The sequence below is a fragment of the Rhea americana genome, unplaced genomic scaffold, assembly GCF_003343005.1.
Source record: "Rhea americana isolate MKP2758 unplaced genomic scaffold, rheAme1 scaffold_36, whole genome shotgun sequence".
NCBI lineage: Eukaryota > Metazoa > Chordata > Aves > Rheiformes > Rheidae > Rhea > Rhea americana.
The window spans coordinates 2,245,042-2,263,409 of NW_028186490.1; the positions used below are offsets into that span (position 1 = coordinate 2,245,042).

Sequence of the window (18,368 nt, forward strand, 5' to 3'; positions counted from 1 at the left end):
CTAAATTTTAAGAAAAACATAAATGCCATCCAAAAATAAAACCACTGACTTAGACGCACTGAATTCAAATAGCGTATTTTTCTTTTCTAGAATCAGCTAGCCAGGACTTCAAACTTCCTGGTGTCTCCAGTCATTTAAAAGCTTTGGCTCTTGATAAGATTATTTTTGCTTGAAGCCAAGAATTACTAGTTAGACATAATTTTGGGCCAAGCTTTCTCACTCATCCTTTGTTTTTTCAGTGTCTTTGGAAGGAATCAGAGTTGAGCTTTTCATACTGCTAGTTGGAGTTCTGGGTAGTAGGCTCTTCCTTGTAACTCCCACATCCACATTGGTTTTGTGGTGCTTGATATACCAAAGAGATTTGGAAATGTTGTGGTACCAAAGATTAATTTGATAGCTCTCTTCCTCTATCTCTGGTTCTAGCTGTAGTATTTCTAGACTTTGTGCTGTAACAGCAAAATGAGTTACTTCGATGTGGAAATCTAAAAAGCAGTGACTTTTGGTGAAGCATCAACTTTATGCAGCTATCCAAGAAAATGAAGTTGAAAAACAGCAATTAATGGACTAGCATGTGGCGTGTTATGTAGGACAACATATGGCTAATGGATGATACTGACATTTGACAATGTCGTTCCCATTTTGAGATGAGTAACTCTTTCTTTGTTGTTTTTGGCTTGTTTGTTTTTGTTTTGTTTTAATGGAGAAAATGTGTTATAGTTAAGTGGGAGAATAGAGAAAAAAATGTGTGTTTTTTTTGTTTGTTTGTTTACAGTGGTTTTGAAAAAGTATTACATAAATAAAAAGAGCCTGGAGAAGGTGGCAAATACTTGCTCTTAAACAAAGGGCTCACATTTTACCAGAAGAAAGCTGGAATGATGCAAATGGTAAAAGCTATTACATATAGAAATGGTGTGATAATGTATTGTGCATTTTGGTTGTGTTTCCCTTCTTAGGATTATTTGAGCTGTGTATATCATAAAATATTAACAGAAGCACTAAAAAGGCAAAAGGGGGCAGAAGTAACAAAGATGTGAGGTTTTCTTTTGGGTTATGATGAGTTCTTAATTTTTTTGCTGTGTATAACCTTAGCTTATGTTTCTGTTGTATTAATTAACCATGTAGACCTGTGTAGATGTGTGTTCATATATAAAATATGCAGGTTCTAGTATGCTTATGGAATCACTGGAAAGCACCTCTAATACCTGATTACTAACTAGAGTTAGGCCCAAACAGTGGGGGGGCGGGGGGGCCTTAAAAGTTGAATCTACTTTTTTTGGTCTGTGTTTATGTAGAACTGATAACTTAAATCCTTTAATCTGGTCATGGGAAGTAATGCTTTGAGCACAAGTGGCATTTTGGAGATACTATTCTCCAAAATCTGGTATTAGATGTTTTGCAATTTGCCCTAACAAATACTGAAATATGGTGTAAATACAATCCTAGAATAAAAATTTTTAAAAGTTTTTTTACAGTTATACATTCTCTTTTGTGGTCTATAAACAGAGATGGAAGATGTAAAGAAGAATTTCTTTAATATGCTTTGAAGAAAATCTGTTCTCAAACTACTCCTGAAGTCAACACCAGTAATTTAAGGATCTGTGTAAAACAGCTGATAGCTTAGCCTGTGTTTTGTGTTACTTGTGGTGACCCATATCTTTTTCTTTCTTTAAAAAAATAAAATAATAATAATAATAAAAAAGGCTACTGACTGACTTGCTTGTGTACAGAATATGGTCAGTTTTCAGCTTACAGACCTGTTGTGTCCAAATGAAAAGCTAAATTATTTATTCTTCTCCCCTTTTTCTTTAAGGGGAAGCTGAAATTCCCTTTGAGAGCTTTCGACTTTTGAGGTTGCCCTGGATGGCAAAAATGCTACCTCTTATTTTATGTTCTTCTCTTGAGAATTAATTGTGTTGCTTACTGGATGGCATGAATTTAACCTCTTCTAAATAACTAATAAGAGACATTAGCTGTGATTTAGAGGAGAGTAGAATAAAGATGGATTTTGAATCAAGCTTTATTGATTTAGGACTATTCCAAGAAAAAATCAACCTCTTGATCTGTCTGAATATGAGGAAAAAATTCTTTTCTGTGAGGATGACAGAGCACTGGAACAGGTTGCCCAGAGAGGTTGTGGAGCCTCCTTCTCTGGAGATAATAAAACCCTGTCTGGATGCAACCCTGCGCAACATGCTCTGGGTGACCCCGCTTAAGCAGGGGGGTTGGAATAGATGATCTCCAGAGGTCCCTTCCAACCTCAGCCATTCTGTGACTCTGTGTGATTCTGTGATTTCTTGGCATTGTCATTTTGTATCTTCAGGGCACTGCATTTATCAGAACTGCAAAAGAAATCAGGCATGTCACTTCAGATACAAGGGCTAAGACTATTCTAACTGAAGAGCATCTCTATTTCAAATCTCACTGAAAACAACTAAAAGGAAGGCCAAATGTGGTAGCAATGAAAACTAATATTAGTCGAACAAAGCTGGATTTATAGAAGCAATCTACCTAGGACTAGTGGCTGAAAGCAGATTTTAATTAAGTAATGAGACTTTAGTGATAAAGGCTTTCTATTTTTAACTGCATGGAGTAGTTCTGTTGCCACAAATCAGTGAGACAAAGCGAGTATTTGTCAATGATATGTAGCCTGTCACTCTTATTGAAGAACTTTTAGCAACAATTATACATCACATCAATGAGATTACCTTGTGACTTTCTTAAAAGATGTCTTTGCTTTCCGGCATCATTGTTTGATTGGACAGTTCTGCCTTCTTGTAAAGGAATGACTATTTTTGGTTGCTTACTGCAGTTTTGAATAACAATAAATATTTAGTAACTTGCTGTCTCTTTAAAAGTTAAGTTTCATGTGTGGATTTTTCAGTGTTTGGTAGGTAATGTGTGGATGGCAGTTGCTTAATCGCTCAATTTCTGTATCTGTTGGCTAACTAGGTACCACCACTAAGTCTTACTCATTTTGTCATTCTTTTGCTACAGCATGCTTTAGTATATAGAACAAATGCACAGCAGTAAGGTTTTTAATCTGATGTAAGCCAAAGATTCTTGATTCCAATTTACATCTTGTATTGTGTTTTATGAAGTGTTTGTTAGACTACTTATCTGAATTATATAGCATTTGCAGTCACTTGTTCCTTTCTCACTATCCAGATGCACCTTTTGACTTTTCAGTATTGATTTTTCATTTTACTTTTATTAATATTCTTAAGAACTGCTTGGCTATCTTTGTAGGTATAAACAAAACAATAATGGAGAACTCTCTTGAGCTCTGGAACTTGGTCATCAGCTCTAAAACTGTTAAAACCATCAGTTATACAGTTCTGATCTGGGACATCTGTCATTCTCCCAGTGTGATAACAATTCCTGGTCATAGTTCAAGAGTCTAGGAGAGCTCTTAATCCATGTTAACAGCCAGTTTAGATGCAGTCGCTCTTTTGGAGAATTGGGTGTTAATGGTATAGATGCCATATTTCTGTGCTGGTTGACCTTAGCGCCAGAAGATGGTTCTGGGCCTGTTCAGCTTACTTGTTAGATTAGACATAGCCTACTAGGGTCCACCGTCCTGTCCCATCGGTTGAAATCTTGTTCTATGAGTATATAGAGAATGTAAGAAGGTGAACAGGCTGTATTTACTAACAAAAAAGTGTGATATATTTTAACAATAGTATTTGTGAGCTCTCAACATCTAACGTGAGAAGGTAATGGCAGTTCTTAAAGGAAATTCATTCAACAGTTAGTTATATGAACAGTTTACTATTTCATGTCATTTACTGTAGCTTAATTTAAAAAGCTTGTTAACTGCTTAACCTACTGACAGATTTGTTCATCTGATTCTTATTTGGAGAGGGATGTCCTCCATATATGGCAATCTTGCTTTTAAAGGTACTTCAGTTTCTGTTCTCTTGCTCTTGTTTCACCTGTCCTTATATTTAATCCATTTTGTACATAAAACTTTCAGTCAAGAGGTTTGCTGGCAAATGGCACAGGATAAAATAAGTGTTAGCCAATTAATTTGCTTAAAGGATGCCATTTGTTAGTCTGACTGCAGTGCAGTCTCATCTTTACTTTTCTCCCTTCTTGAGAAGATTTGTTTAGCCCTAACCTCTTCTGTGAAACTTCCTATGAAGAAACTAAAGGGTTTGAGCCCCTTGTATTGAGTAATAATAATGCCTGAACTGGCATTATTTCTGGTAACAATAATGAAATAGTCTTTAGCTTACTTTCTTCGTCGTGAATAAAGCTTTTCTTTAACCAGACAGAAGAAAAAAAAATGTAGCAGATTATTCACTTATCTGAGCATCTTAAGTTACAGCTGGTCGTGTGCATGTGTCTGTCTTTACATTGGGGTGCTTTGAAGCTGAAGTGCTTTCAAAGAGGGTGCTAACACCTATTTAAGGTCTTGAAATGCTGATTTGGGAGGAATCTTCTCCTTAATGGACACTGGTGTATTGTAAAAGCAGTTATTAGCACTCACTGTTCTTTCAGACCTCTTGATATACAACATCGCGTGCAAACTTACAAGTTCTTCTTTCCATGTTAAGGACTTTTTTACTTTTATGTTTCAAACAAAACAGAGTTTAATGGAAAGCTGCTTGATTCCCTCTGTCTGAGTCTGGTAATGCATTTTTGGCAGTTGGCCTTTAAAGAGACTTAGAAAACTCAGAACATGCGAGGGCAAACAGTTCACTGATCACTTCTTTTGTGTTGGATGGATTTTCATGAATACATTTTCTTCTGTCACAAATATTAACAAAATATGCACTGAAAAGAGAACAGGAGTTGAGTAGTGCTGATTACCTAAGGGCAATCTTTTGAGTACAAACTATTGCTTCTGACTCTTTCAAAAAGGCTTCATTTTATGACTGAGGGCCTCTGTCTGAAAAACAGACCTCAAGTTGCTCCCAGATTTTGGCAAAAATTTGATTTTTGTCTGCTGTCTGCTCAGAGTTTTCAGCAGTGTTGTTAGCATCTTTAATGAGTGTATCTGGAAAGCTTTTATAAGGTATTTGATTCTGTCTTCTATGAGAGTTATTCTAATGATGTTGGGCTACCTTTGATGCTATGAATGGAAGTATATGTAAACTTTTACAAGCGTATATAAACTTTTATATACAAATGTGATATGTACCATTTTGAACCTGAGATTGGCAGGCTTAAGTTGTACAATGCGTGAGAAGACCTATTATCCTTCTAAGTCAGCTTAAAGTCCACAATGCTAGCATTACATTAATTTCTCATTTTGCTAATGCATTATATGTGTGCCTGGATGCTCTGGTTATTTGTGTATTAAAATACTCAGTGAAGTGTAGCATTCACAGCAGAAGTCAATTTAAAACCACTCCTAAACCGGGGAAATAACTACTGCGGTAAGCTGAAGTCTTTTCTTGCTTTGAAAGCAAGCTGCTTGGACTCTGGTGTTCCTGACATCAGTTCCTATCCCTTCACCAACAGCTCTTGTCTACAGTGATGTTTTTGATCTGTAGCTTAACTGGCAGACTTAACTGGCAGACAAACTAGTTTGGTGAACTTCATTTCTGACTGCTTAACTATATAACTGCTTAGATGACTTGTGATAGTTTGATCGGAATACTTAATTGCGTGTATCATTGCTCTAATTAATTTGCAATGCAGTTAATTTATACAACTGTTGCAGAGTTTCAGTGTGCATTTGAGCTCCGAAAGTTCTTATTTATTATGCAGCTGCTGGGGACAAAGTCACCTGTTGAAATACCTATGAGATTTTGTCATACATGCCTGTTATTTAAACAGCTAGATCCTAGGTAATAAGAGAATGTATTTGTCTCTTGGTGAATTTTCTTTCTTTTTTATCTTGATGCTTCTTGGAGACTTGTACTTGTTTAGAAGCACCTTTGCAATATTTCATGACAATAAGGAGGAGAAAAAAAGGCGGTGACCATTGCTATAAAGTCAGTACACTGTAAAATGTGGTAGAATATTTGCTGTAGTTTCTTGTATTTAGCAATATTCTGACTAAACAGAAGGAAATGGAACAAGATACTTACGTACTGGTAGAACAAGATACGTAGGTATTTTAAAGTACAGCATGTAAGGAAGGAGCATGCGATGGGCCCTAAGTTCAGAAGGTGATTGAATTGTTTCTGGCAACGGAAAGACAGCATGAGAAGCCATGAAAGCAAGTTTTAAGGTATTCCTAGTTGTTGAAAATCTGTCTATAGATATTTCTGCCGATGTTGTCTTCTAAAATTTCTCCCGTTAGTGTAAGATTAGCTCACAGTAGGAAAACTGTTTTTAATAAAGTTTTGGAAGCTTGTAAGTGAAGTAGGATATTGCCAGCAGGCTATCATTTTAAGTGCTGTGTTGCACTGAAAAGATGTGGTACTCAACACTGGCAACTTTCTTGAAGCCTTTTTGTAGGATCAGTAACGTATTGCTATTGTTAGTGCAGCCAAACAGTTTTGGTAAGATAAAATGGGGTTTAGTTGTGCCTTGACAGCAATTCTATATAGCTGTTCAAATTAATCTGATTGTAGTGGTCTTAGTGCACAGCTGGAGAGCAAGCGTGACCCTTGGAATGGGACAGTGTTACCACCACTATCTTGGCTGTCTGTATTGTCCTTGATTCACAGTCAGTTAAACCATTTACAACTCAGCTGCTTGAATACCAGTACATGCAGATGACATCTCTTAGGCAAGCTGGTAACAGTTTGCCTTACTATGTACTGTGTGCTGTAGCAGCTCAGTGGCTGTGCTAGGAGTGTATGAGATGGGCCAGCCTGGCAGTTGCTCTATGCTATACCATTCCTATCAGAATTGGAACCTGTATTTGAAATGGGTTCTCTGCACAGGCAGGACTTGAGCAAATCTGGAACCATTTCAGTTTGCTTTCATGTTGTGCGGTGAGACAAATTACAGAAACAAAAGAGACTTAATTTCTACAGTTTTGAAAGGCCAGGTTAATAGATCTGAATTTGGGCTGTGCTTAATGTCTGTTTATTCCCCACCCTGGTTATCAGTCAGTGCCTACTACTAGAATCCTGTATGACTGTTTGCAGATATAAAAATGATTCAGAAGATTCATCTGGACGTGATAAACGTTTTATGTTTTCTGAGTATTTTAATGTGCAAAATTTTAAATATTTTTGTAATGATGTTGCTGTTAAAAGTTCTGATCCTTTGTACTGTAGAAGAGTTCCTTTCTTCCATATGAACAAAGCAAACTTCACAATAGATTTTTTTTTTTCCCCTTTGAAGCAGGATAGCATCATGATGATCGAGTGGTTTCACAAAGAAACTTTTTGGAAGGTCATAGACTAAAATGCATAACAGGATGCAGTCTTGATGAAAACCTGCTGAACAGAGTAATACTTTTCATACTTTTTCATGTCTGCTGTTGTTCAAAGCCCAGCAGGGTTAATTTACCTGCCAAGTGATTCTTAGCAGTTATTCTAGATTAGATTGCATTTTATTTTATTCCTGTACTCCGTAAGAGCTGCCCATATTCTAGAGTTCAGTGTGCTGTGCTAATAACCCTGAATGTGTGGGGATGAAATGGGTTATAAACACATCTCTCTAATCAGTATTTACAGTAATGCATAGCTCTGCTTCTTTCCTTGCATTAAACTCCAACAATGCTGTTCTGTTTTCTAAAGAAATTTGTTGCATATGATTGTGACTTTTCTGGAAGAGATGAATCAGTTTAATTTGCAAATGATTAAATAGAACCTAAAGGTTAAAATTTGGGTTATAAAATTTGAGTGAAGGGTTGTGTTTTCTGGAGCAGCTAGTATAGTCCAAGACTAGGACTCTAGAATACATTCTAAAATTATGAAGACCTTTAAAGAGACTGTATGGAAGATATGGAAGATTGATAGACTTTTTTTTTTTCCCTGACAAAGGGTGTATAGACTAATCCTAATATTAAGGCCAACCTGTGTGTGTGTGTGTGTTTAATCATACTGCTGTTAATAAGTAGCCAACATAAAGGATACTTTTTGTAATCTGTGTTTCTTCTCAGTAGCAGGAACATGAGGGACTTTCTTTACAAGTCCACCTATACAAGTATGCATAGCATTTTTTTGTATTTGGAAAAAGATTAAAACTAATGGTTTCCTGGAAAGTGACAATGAATGTAGCTTCTTAAATATGATCAGAATTGGTTTTTTTCTTCAATGTATTACATGATTAATATATGAAATTGTTTCCCTGTTTACAGAGGCTCAGTTATATTTCTGTTAAGTTTATCAGTGTAAACTATTATTTGCAGGTTTTCAAACAAATATAAAAATTCCATTGCAGCTGAAGTGCAGAAGACAAAAATTCCTACTCCAAGTCCATTTTGAAGAGACTTTTGCTTTTTTTTAGTCTGCATAAGTCAAAAACAAATGCATGAATTTGTTATTAGTTTAGGGGGAAGCAACTGCAGTTTGTAAATACTAAATTTACATTCTGTCTGGGTGCAGAATGAGGTTCAATAGAATAATTATCATTCAAGGACACTTTTACTATTCCTATATGTTGCTGCTGAATATTTCCTTTTTTAAATCAGTAATTTTATTCTTTTTATTTATCAATATTAAAAAAAAAAAAAAACTCTTCTAGCTTGAGTCAATGCAATACAGGAGATGAGAGCTAGCTAAAACTACTGAGAAATGAAGCAGATTCTTCTGCTGTTGCCTAGAGTAAGGTGCTATTACGGCAAATCAGATGCTGTGTATTGGCTTCATCTTTAAGGATGATGTGTTTTGGGACAGGGAAAGTGTTCAATTAGTCTTAGTGAAAGTTGACTAAAGAACTCTTGTTCTCCATTTCCCCCACGCCCAGAGTGACCCACTCTTCTTTGGGAGCAGTCTCTCAAGAGATAACCCCCAAGTTTTTGGTTAAGCTCGTCTGTTCCGTATTAGAAACTTGCTTTAAACAAAATGGGATCTAAATATTTAGAGAAGTTGACATGTCATAAGTGCTTGTTACCCTCTTACTAGTGATTTTGTATTTTGTCTTCAGTGTCATTTCAGGAGTTCACCTGTTTTAAATTTCCTAATAAATATGTCGGGAAGCATTTAATCCACAACATATTATTAATTTAGGATATGCCCTGGAGAATCACAGAAAAACTTATAGTTGGGGCTTTTTTTTTTTAATTTAATTTAATTTTTTTTATTGTATACATCAGTAGCTCTGAAGGAAAATGGATCACAATCTAACTCCAGATAAATTAAAAAAAAAAAAAAAACAACTTGTAGATGTTCTTTGGGTGACCACATGCCATCAGGTGAAAGATGTTCAGAATAGTAGTTAAATATCCTATATGACTTTCTCATAGGAGTGAAATGCCTTGCATTTTGTGTCGCTGTCCTGAAATAAAATACCAAGCCGCAAACACTGAAGTTCTAGAAGCGGAAGAATTGTTCTGTTTGGTCAGTGCCGTGCGCATTGCTTATGGCACACGTGGTGAGGTTGATCTGTGACTGACTTTGTTAGAGAGCATGTGTTAGGGAATAAAACATAAGAAATGTCACTAGCTGAATCTCTAGTATCATCTGCCTGAGTAGTTTGCATTAAAACACTGCCCCAGGCTGCTTTGGGTGAATATGTTGAGTTTTGAGTAAAATGCACAGTTATTTTGCCATCTTGAAATTACAAAATATGTTTCAATCATTTCATAAAAAAAGATGACTAATGTCTTTACTGAACAAGCCAAATATAGTTCTCCAGTTCACCTCTTTAAATCCTACTCTGCTATGCTTCTTTAGTCTCTGAAGTGTTGCTGCTAGCCAGCTGTTTCCTGCTGTTAAGCTAAAGAAAATAATCATTATAGTTAATATTTAATGCAGCCTTTCTAGAATTTTTCTAGGTTATAGTTTTCTAAAAACAGAGATAGTAAATATAATGATTATATTGAAAGTACTTTTTCAAAACCTTCCTATCAGCTAAGTGTACTTGCTTCTCAGGTGGATAGGAAACTACTAATGAAGCATTCGTTCAATTCCATGTAATATACATACCACAGTTAAGCAGCTACTGTGCTTAACTGAGCTACAGAAAGGGCTTGCTCTTCTTTTGCGTACACAAACAGGTGTACCTCAGTTACAGATTGCAAATGGTGAAGTGAAAATGGAAGAGAGAATAAGTCTGGGGATTTTTGTTTTTGTGGTTTGCTTGAATTAAGTTTAGTTGTTTAACTTACTTGAAAACTTAATGGCTTTATAACAATTGTGGTCACTTTTAAATGCATTCAAAGAAACTGAACTGTTTTTAGCTAGGTCTCTTCTCTGTAGGGCAGTTAATTTTATCTCTGATGGATTTGTTTGTTGTCATTAAAGCACATGTTGAGCAAGACCTCAAAGAACAATTTCAAACTTTATCGGACATTCTGCTGTCAGTTCTAGTCTGTTCATTTGCTGTCCTTCAGAATAATAGTTTACTTGTTTACTGTCCTTGTTTGCTTCTGTTTTCTGTACTTCTGGCCCCTATGTAATGTGCAGCTTTATCTCTGTATGCCTTTAAGGAGGGGCATGTTAAAAGCAAAGAGACAAGTCTAAACCTTTTCAATAGATTATAGTGAGGTTTGGTTAAGCTCTCTTATGTTAAGTGGTGTGCATCTTTAAAACTGTGGAATCACTTATGTTTGAGACAATATTAGAAAGCTAAGGGAGTAAAGTTTGAAAGCATATATGGCAGGGAAGGAAGGATGCATGTTCAGAATATTGAGATAAATAGGACTAGGGAATTGTCACAAGCTCTGTACAGAGCTAGTGTGTTAAGTGTACAAAAGAATTCTAGCACTCATGAGTCATTACTCATAATGACAGTTCAGAAGCAACCCTTGACTGGTTGTAAGTGCTGTGGCATAAATCTAGTATTAATGGGGGGGAGGGGCAGGGAAGCCCAGCAAAAAAACAACAGAACCCTCCTGATCTTGGTAGTATTGGTGAAGGGGTCAGTGTTGCTCAGAATCATTATTTTCGTCTACAGCATTGCTGCAAATATCTCAGTGGATGCTACGTTTTAGATCTGCTGAGTCCAGTTTTGTAACATGCTCAGAAGTAGTTTCCAAAAATGGCTTCCTGTAGCATGCTGATCACTGTCTAAAAAAGCGTGATACTTTTGGGCTGTTTTCTTAACAGTTAATGGTCCATGACCTAATATACAAGTTTTCTCTTCTGACCATTTGTCCTGAAGCCCTTTAAGGGATGTCTGTAACATAGCAAGAATGGTTTTACATTAAGTTATGTCAGTCCCTTCCATCTCCCTTCCAACAGTTTGTGCCTTTGTACTGCAGTATTTCAATTTCTAAACTACTAACAGACATTAGTGGATTCTAGGTTTTGAACTATAATTAAGTTTTCTCAGTCTGATTTACCTCCTGGCAAAGCATACAGAAAACTGCCGTGCTGTCTTCTAGGTGTTATCTCAGGAGCTACACAATTTCTTTCAGCTTTGCCTGGAGAAAGGGCTTTTAAATGTGAATGTCGCATTAGAGGTATCCTCCTTCACAGCCGCCTGTGCTTTCTGGAGATCTGAATATGCGAGTAATTCCTTGTTGTTTTAGAATGTACTGTATCAGACCAGTTGGGCTAGGTTTGCCCATTCCATGCCAAATGAGAAACAGCTTCAGAATTCCTATTAGATCTGCTTTTGGCTAAGAATGTCACTTTACAGGAATCAGAAATCCATTTAGACTCTGTCTTACCAAAGCTCTTCTCAGGTGTGTGATTCATCTTCAGTTACATAATGAACAAAAATGCTGAATATTGAGGGCCATGTTAGGTCTCAGGAGTTATGGAACAAATTGCTGAAGCTGAAATTCATGATAGAGGTTGTCTTCTATTCCTGCAGAAAACTTGCTGTTGTTGAAGCTGATAGCAGGTTATCTCCATGTTCCAATTATGTCAGGGAAAGCTTTATTTAGTTGCATGTTCTTTATAAGAGGATTTATCTATTATGTTTTAGTTTCAGTGACTGAAGGGAGTCCAGATGACTGTCTGTATAAATTTAAACATCATACATTGACAAATAGTCAATCTTCTGGCCCCCAAACTATCTTTTCTTTTGAGGCAAAGAACTAGCTAAAAGATCTTCCTTCATGTGCTGTAAATTTGAAAGGATTTAGAGTAATAACCAAACTTTGCAGATATTTTTCAGTAGTAATTGTGTGGAACAGTATTTTCAAGGCCTGGAATTTTAAAGAACAGAAATGAATATCATCTAGGATTTTCAGGAGGGATAGAAGGCTCAGATGAATGTCTAGATGATGAAATAAGAAAAAAAAAAAAACAATATTATAGCTCTTTTCACTCAAAGCATACTTCTGCAATCTTATGGGCAAGGAACTAAAATCTATGATAATCCAATGTTAGTGGCTTTGGATAAATTATATATCTAGCAAAACGTGATGGAATAGGTTTATGGGTTTTTTCTTCAGCTTAGGCTGTTTAGAAAGTGATATGGAGGGGAAAAATCCGTATAAGAATGTGAAGAAAAAATGTCTTTCTCATATGTTGTGGTAATGGTTATAGTTGGAGAATTTTGACAGATACAGACTAAAATCTGCATCCAGCTGCTTCAAAGCTTGTATTCAACCCGTGAACTCAAGCATTTTAGCCTCCTCATTCAGAACTGAGCGTAGTTAAAAACAACGATAAGAAGAGCTACCGAAACATAGGAAGCTTGCTAAAAAGAAGGTAAGAGGGGCAGCTGAAAGTCAAATCCCTCTGCCCCCCCCCCCCCCAGCAGTGCATAGAGTACACGAAGATGGGATTTTGCTGATTGAGGGCAAATCGTAATAATGTATTTATTGTGGGGTTTTTTTTTCTTTCTTGCCTCTCAAACTTCTGCCTGTATAAGGCAAAAAGGAACTTGAATGGTTAAACGTGAGGTCAAAGGAGGTTATTAAAAGCAAGAGATAACACTTTAAAAAGTTGAAATTGTGTTCGGATCGGAGAAAATAGGAAGGATCACAAGCTCTGGTAGGTTAAATACAAAAGTACAGTGGAACAGAACAAAAAAACTTGAGAAATGAGTTGTAAATGAAAGGAGGTCAGCAAGTATGGGGATAATAAAGATCTGGCTGATACAGCTTGTTTAGATAGAGAAGAAGTAATTCTGTTTGGGTGTGAATATCACAAGATGATTGTCCATTTTAGTCTGTTACTTTTTTTCCATGCTGACCACTGTCAGAATGGGATATTAGCTAGTTGGATCTCTAATCTTGCATTGTGTGGCCTGTTTTAAGAGAAATGAGCGTAACAAAGTTAGATAACTAACTAAAGATCTCTGGAGACCTGCACAGTTTTATATATATATATTTATATGCTGTAGCACACTTGCTACAAAATATATTTTATGCAAGTGTGCTGTAGCATCTGTTGTAGGTAATTATTTCAGGGCAGTTGAGAACTAGAGCTAAATATTGCTGCAGATTGAAAGGACAAGATATTGCTCAGCTGAATTTATTTAACTGAGTGTTTTAATGTCTGATCATCGAAATTGGTGATGTAGTTATAAAATATATATATATCTCATTAGTTTTTCCTTTCTCAGATTGAATTTTTCCCCAATTATTTTAAATATTGAATAAGAGAAAACCTAATGGTTCTAGGGAGGTTTGCATGACAAAATCAAAGGCTGTAAGTCATGTGGACATGTTGCTTCACTGTGAAGGCTGGAGATGGACAAGAAATGCAAATCATTAATAGTGTTTTGGCTGTTTAATTTTGTGATGGTACTACTCCAGTGCCCAGAAGAAAAGATAGATAGCTCTTTGTTCTTCCAGGTTAGGTCTTATATTTTTTTTCCTGTTCCTTTGTAACAAACAGTCTAAGACTCAAGTACACGTGGGGGTTGGGGGGTGTTTTATACTCTGTCATCCAAATATTGCCATTGTTCATAGTCTCAAACCGTGGATGATAGTTTAAGAGAGTTCTATTAGGTTTTCATTTTGAGGCTATCCATTATTAAGACTAGGTAGACATAATGACGCTGGGGGTAACTATTTAACAGGGGCGTATTGTACTCATTTCAGATGCTTCAGGATAAATACACGAGCTACCAAGATCAGTCTTTTTTATTTACCTGCAACTTAGATCAATTATTTGGCGTCTCTTTGGTAAGTTTTAATTTAATAGATGTCATTCAAATTACAATCATATAAGAGAAACTTTTCCTTCAATGCTCATTACATGTAACTATTAAGACTGTTAGTTCAGATTTTTATTTTTGATACTATGGAACGTGAGTATCTTGGATACACATAGGTGTAATGGTGGGAGAAGAATACCAGTAAGTGATACTGCTATGCAACTTAAGTTTAAGTGTTTTAATGTGAAATAAGAATATGTCAAAATGGCCACTGAGCACTAGCCTGAAAGTCCCAAAAGGTCTGATGCTCAAGGTTATATTAGTAAAAGTATAAGGCTATATGCAGTTGCCTAATTAACAATACTGAACTCTTGATAGTGCTTTCTACTAATAAGGAAGTGTAATTACAACTCTTCTATGTATGAGGAAAGTGGAAGCACAGGGAGAAACTTCTAGTGCAAAGTCATTTTAAAGTGTAGTGAAATACAAGAATGAGATCCAGGTCTTGCAGAGATAGCCTGTCCACGTATTCTTGAATGTTGATAGGTAAAACTGTGAAGTTACTCAAAGTCATTAAGTTTCTTCTCATGGAATTATTGTAAAATCTAGGTTCCCCTTCCCTCTCATGTTGACATTCCATCATTGCTTGTACTGCTGCAGGTTTGTATAGATCTCTAGGGGCAATGATATCTAGTATATACTCTGAGTAAGTCTTGTCTTTGTATGTCATGAACAAGCTGATCCAAAATTCTTTCTTAGTGCAAGTGAAGCTTTGTCTAAAATGATGCAAAGTAGGCTGTGCATGGAGTCTAGGTCTCCGTTAGTGTAGTTGGAAGGAAAACAGTAATTCCTTGCCTTCAAACTAATAAAGATGCAATCAGTTTTTGAGTGTGAAGTTTCTTTCCTTGTTGACAATAGTTACATAGAGTACAGAGATGCATCATTTAGTTATAAAAGTTTTAATATGCTGTAACTTGCATTAAAACACCTTCTGTTTAAGATAGTATATCTTCTGTAAAAGGTTTGCTTATTCAGTTTCCTTTGGTACCTTGTATATTTGGGCAGACTTCATGTAGATATCGATGTGCTTATGTAGCTGAAAGCAGAGGCATTATGGTGACTCCTGAAGCTCTGATGTTTTCTCATCATAAATCACACTAAAGGATATCTAAGGGTTACACTACTTATTTCAGTACCTGTATCACTTTGAATATAATATGTCTGCTTCTTGAAACATTTTTGTACAAACTGGAGGTGAGAGTGTGACCAATACATACATATTTTCCAAATTCCATTGTGGACCTCTTGCGTCACTCCAAAAAAGGGAGGACTGTTGTTTCTGACTGTGAATAAATATATGTATTTGCATGTGTACAACCCCCAACACACACATACTGTCTGTATATAGTAAAGCATACAGCAAAACAAGGAGACAACTGCTTCATTCAGCAGGATCTTAATCACTATTTTGATACTGAGACTTTTTTTGGGGAAGGAAGTCAGGAGGATTTGTTCAGCAAATGTGACATGGCTGTATTAGGTATGTTTTAAAGCAACTTTTGAAAGCTGAAAGAAAGGATTCTAGCTTTTCTTATTTTTAACAATTAAAGCATTTAAGAAGGGTATCTCTTGGCAAAAGAACTGGAAATGTTAGTGGAATCCAGTTGACTTTGAGTAATGTAATTCCATAAGCATGATGCCCTTGCTTATGGTGGAGTAAGCATTTTGTAACATTTTCTAAGTAATTTAAGGTCCATGTTTGAATAGTGTTTGTAAAAGTGCATTGCAGAATATTATCATGGAAGGATACATTTTACTAATTGTGCTTTTTTCTTGTTCTTTAATTATTTCTAATAGTGGTAAATACTAGACTACTGTTATCTTTAAGGATGTATATTCTGCTTTAAATTGTGAAAGCTTCTTAAAGATGAAGAGAGTAAAAAAAGGGACTTACTGCAGAGATAAAATACAAAGTGAAGGTGTTGTATGCCATATACTAGAAATTACATTTTATCATATAATAGCTGATATGATTGTTGCCTTGGATAATTCACATTGGAATTATATGAATGTTCTTAAATGTGAATTAAGGGAGATTTTTTTTTAATTAAGATTTCTCTTGAGAAATTCAACTGAACTCGTGAATTTTATGTCACTGCTGAAATAAAGCCACTAATTGTTTAATCAAAAACTTTTGTCACTTGGGACTTGTTGAAGGAAACTGACTTTTCCTGGTGTTACCCATGATAGTTCCTTTTAGGTTTCTACTGAAAATTCTTTGCTTCAGTGGTAGTTCAAGTGTAAGAGTTAGTCACAAAGGCTAGATAGCTGCAGTCCTAAATGAGAACATGTATGATTAGAACTACTGTCCTGAAAGATGTTGGCTTTTCTTTTCCCCTGGGCTTGTGATGAGAAGGGGGTGATGGTGATTAATATTTATCTTATGATAAGATCTGGCTCTTACCAAGAACTATGTGTTTTTTGATTTCACTGTAATTATGAAAAACAATCTCTCCTCTTGTGTATAGGTTTGTTTATTTTCCTAATTTCAAGAGTTACTCAAAATGATCTTTCTATTAAGATCAGCCGCCTTAAAAGTAGCTTAAATTCTTTTTTTAAAATCTTAAAATAATGTATATATTTTTTCCTTGTAGGTTATTTACTTTCTAGAAGAGAGGGACAAGCAGGATCCCCTGAAAAGCCATTATCTGATCTGGGTCGTCTCTCATACTTCGCTTACTGGAAAAGTGTCATATTAGAATACCTTAATTGCCACCATGAAAAACAAATCAGCATCAAAGGAATGAGCCGAGCTACTGGAATGTGTCCACATGATATTGCTACAATTCTGCAGCAGCATAGCATGATAGATAAAAGAGAAGATAGGTCAGTGAATCTTATGCTAATTAAAAAAATTATTTGCTTTTTCTACTTACAGAACATTTTCTAACATAAAAAAATGTGTAAAATTATGATTTTAAAATCAAAGGTAAATTTTATCGAAGAAATTCATGGGACCAGGTCTTATTAAGAGGGCCTTAGACTTTTTTTCTTCCTAAGGTAATAATGCTATTCTCATGGTCTTTCTGTTAAAGTTGTTAGAAGGGTGTGGCCAGCTTGAAACATTTTCAGCTGAAGTTTTTTCATTCAATATCATCTTCCCTAACTACAATTTCTGACTGTTTTGCAAATGACTTACATTGAGTAGCAGTGAAGGGGAAAAATTGGATTTGTAGGTGAGTGGATGCATTCTTCTCAGTTCTTACTGGATTCACTCAAACTGTGGGAGCAGTTCAGCAAAGTCCTGCCCAAGGCACTTGGGAATTCAGGGTGATTTTTATTCTTATTTAGTGTTATGATCAATGTTGAAAGTTATTGTGCTGGGAAATGCTTAGATGAGTTCCTACTATGTGAATGTTCTGTCTTTTAGTGATTTTTTGGTTGATATTTTAGGTTTTAAGTCTTTTTTCATAAAATGCTTAAAAGTTTCTCTAAAGGACTTTCAGTGGTATTTGTGTTTTTTGAAGAGTTTCTTAATTCTATCTGAATGTTACAATCGTAGAAACTTGCAATTAAACAAAGCTGCCCTACAAAGGGATAGTAGGTTGCCAAAAGAAACCCACCCAAAATAAAGATGGCAAATAGCTCAGTCTCAGACTTATGTGCAGTAGCACTAGTGCAAGCATTCAAAAGAGAGGCTGGCAAAAAAAAAGATTGGTATGGTAAGGATAGGAAGAAGGGTGTTACCCATACATTAAAATTTTACCTTTCTGGGATATTTACTTCAAGGCAACCTGGTGAGACAAATTTTAAAAGATAATCATATATTTATTATTTGTACGCAATTTCCTGTCACAAACTACACCCCAAATATTGATACTCAGTTATAAAATAGTGTTTTCACCTATAGAATTCAAAATGCTTTATAAACAAGGTCAATTAGTTTTCACAGGTAGTAAAGCTTAGACAGAGAAATGAATTGGCCTGACTACAGTTATTCAGCAGGTGAGTGGCTGAGCTAGGAACAGAAATCAGGTCTTTGAAGGTAAATGTCTGGAAGGGAATTTCAGAGATAACTATGGATCCTTATGAACTAAGTGAACTAGGTTATGAACTCCTATGCCACAAAGATGATACTTCCATCCATCCCGTCTGTCCTGTATTTGAATAATACATTGCATGTGTTGAAGTGGAGGTTTATCATAATTCTGCAATTTGGAAAAGAAAGAATTGCTCTATTATTTAAAGGGTTTACCTAGATTTGATTTTTAAAGCATCCTCTCAGTAAAAAGGAA

The 18,368-nt window shown here is 35.7% G+C and overlaps 1 protein-coding gene across 7 annotated transcripts in view; it reads left to right on the forward strand.

The window, feature by feature from the left end:
• KAT6B (lysine acetyltransferase 6B) overlaps positions 1-18,368 on the forward strand; it is a 122,665-nt gene that overhangs the window by 94,867 nt on the left and 9,430 nt on the right. For all 7 annotated transcript variants that reach the window (XM_085312274.1, XM_085312275.1, XM_085312272.1 and 4 more), the window contains exon 13: positions 16,728-16,959. In XM_085312274.1, the coding sequence (XP_085168400.1) occupies positions 16,728-16,959 (232 nt within the window). The remainder of the gene's footprint in view (positions 1-16,727; positions 16,960-18,368) is intronic.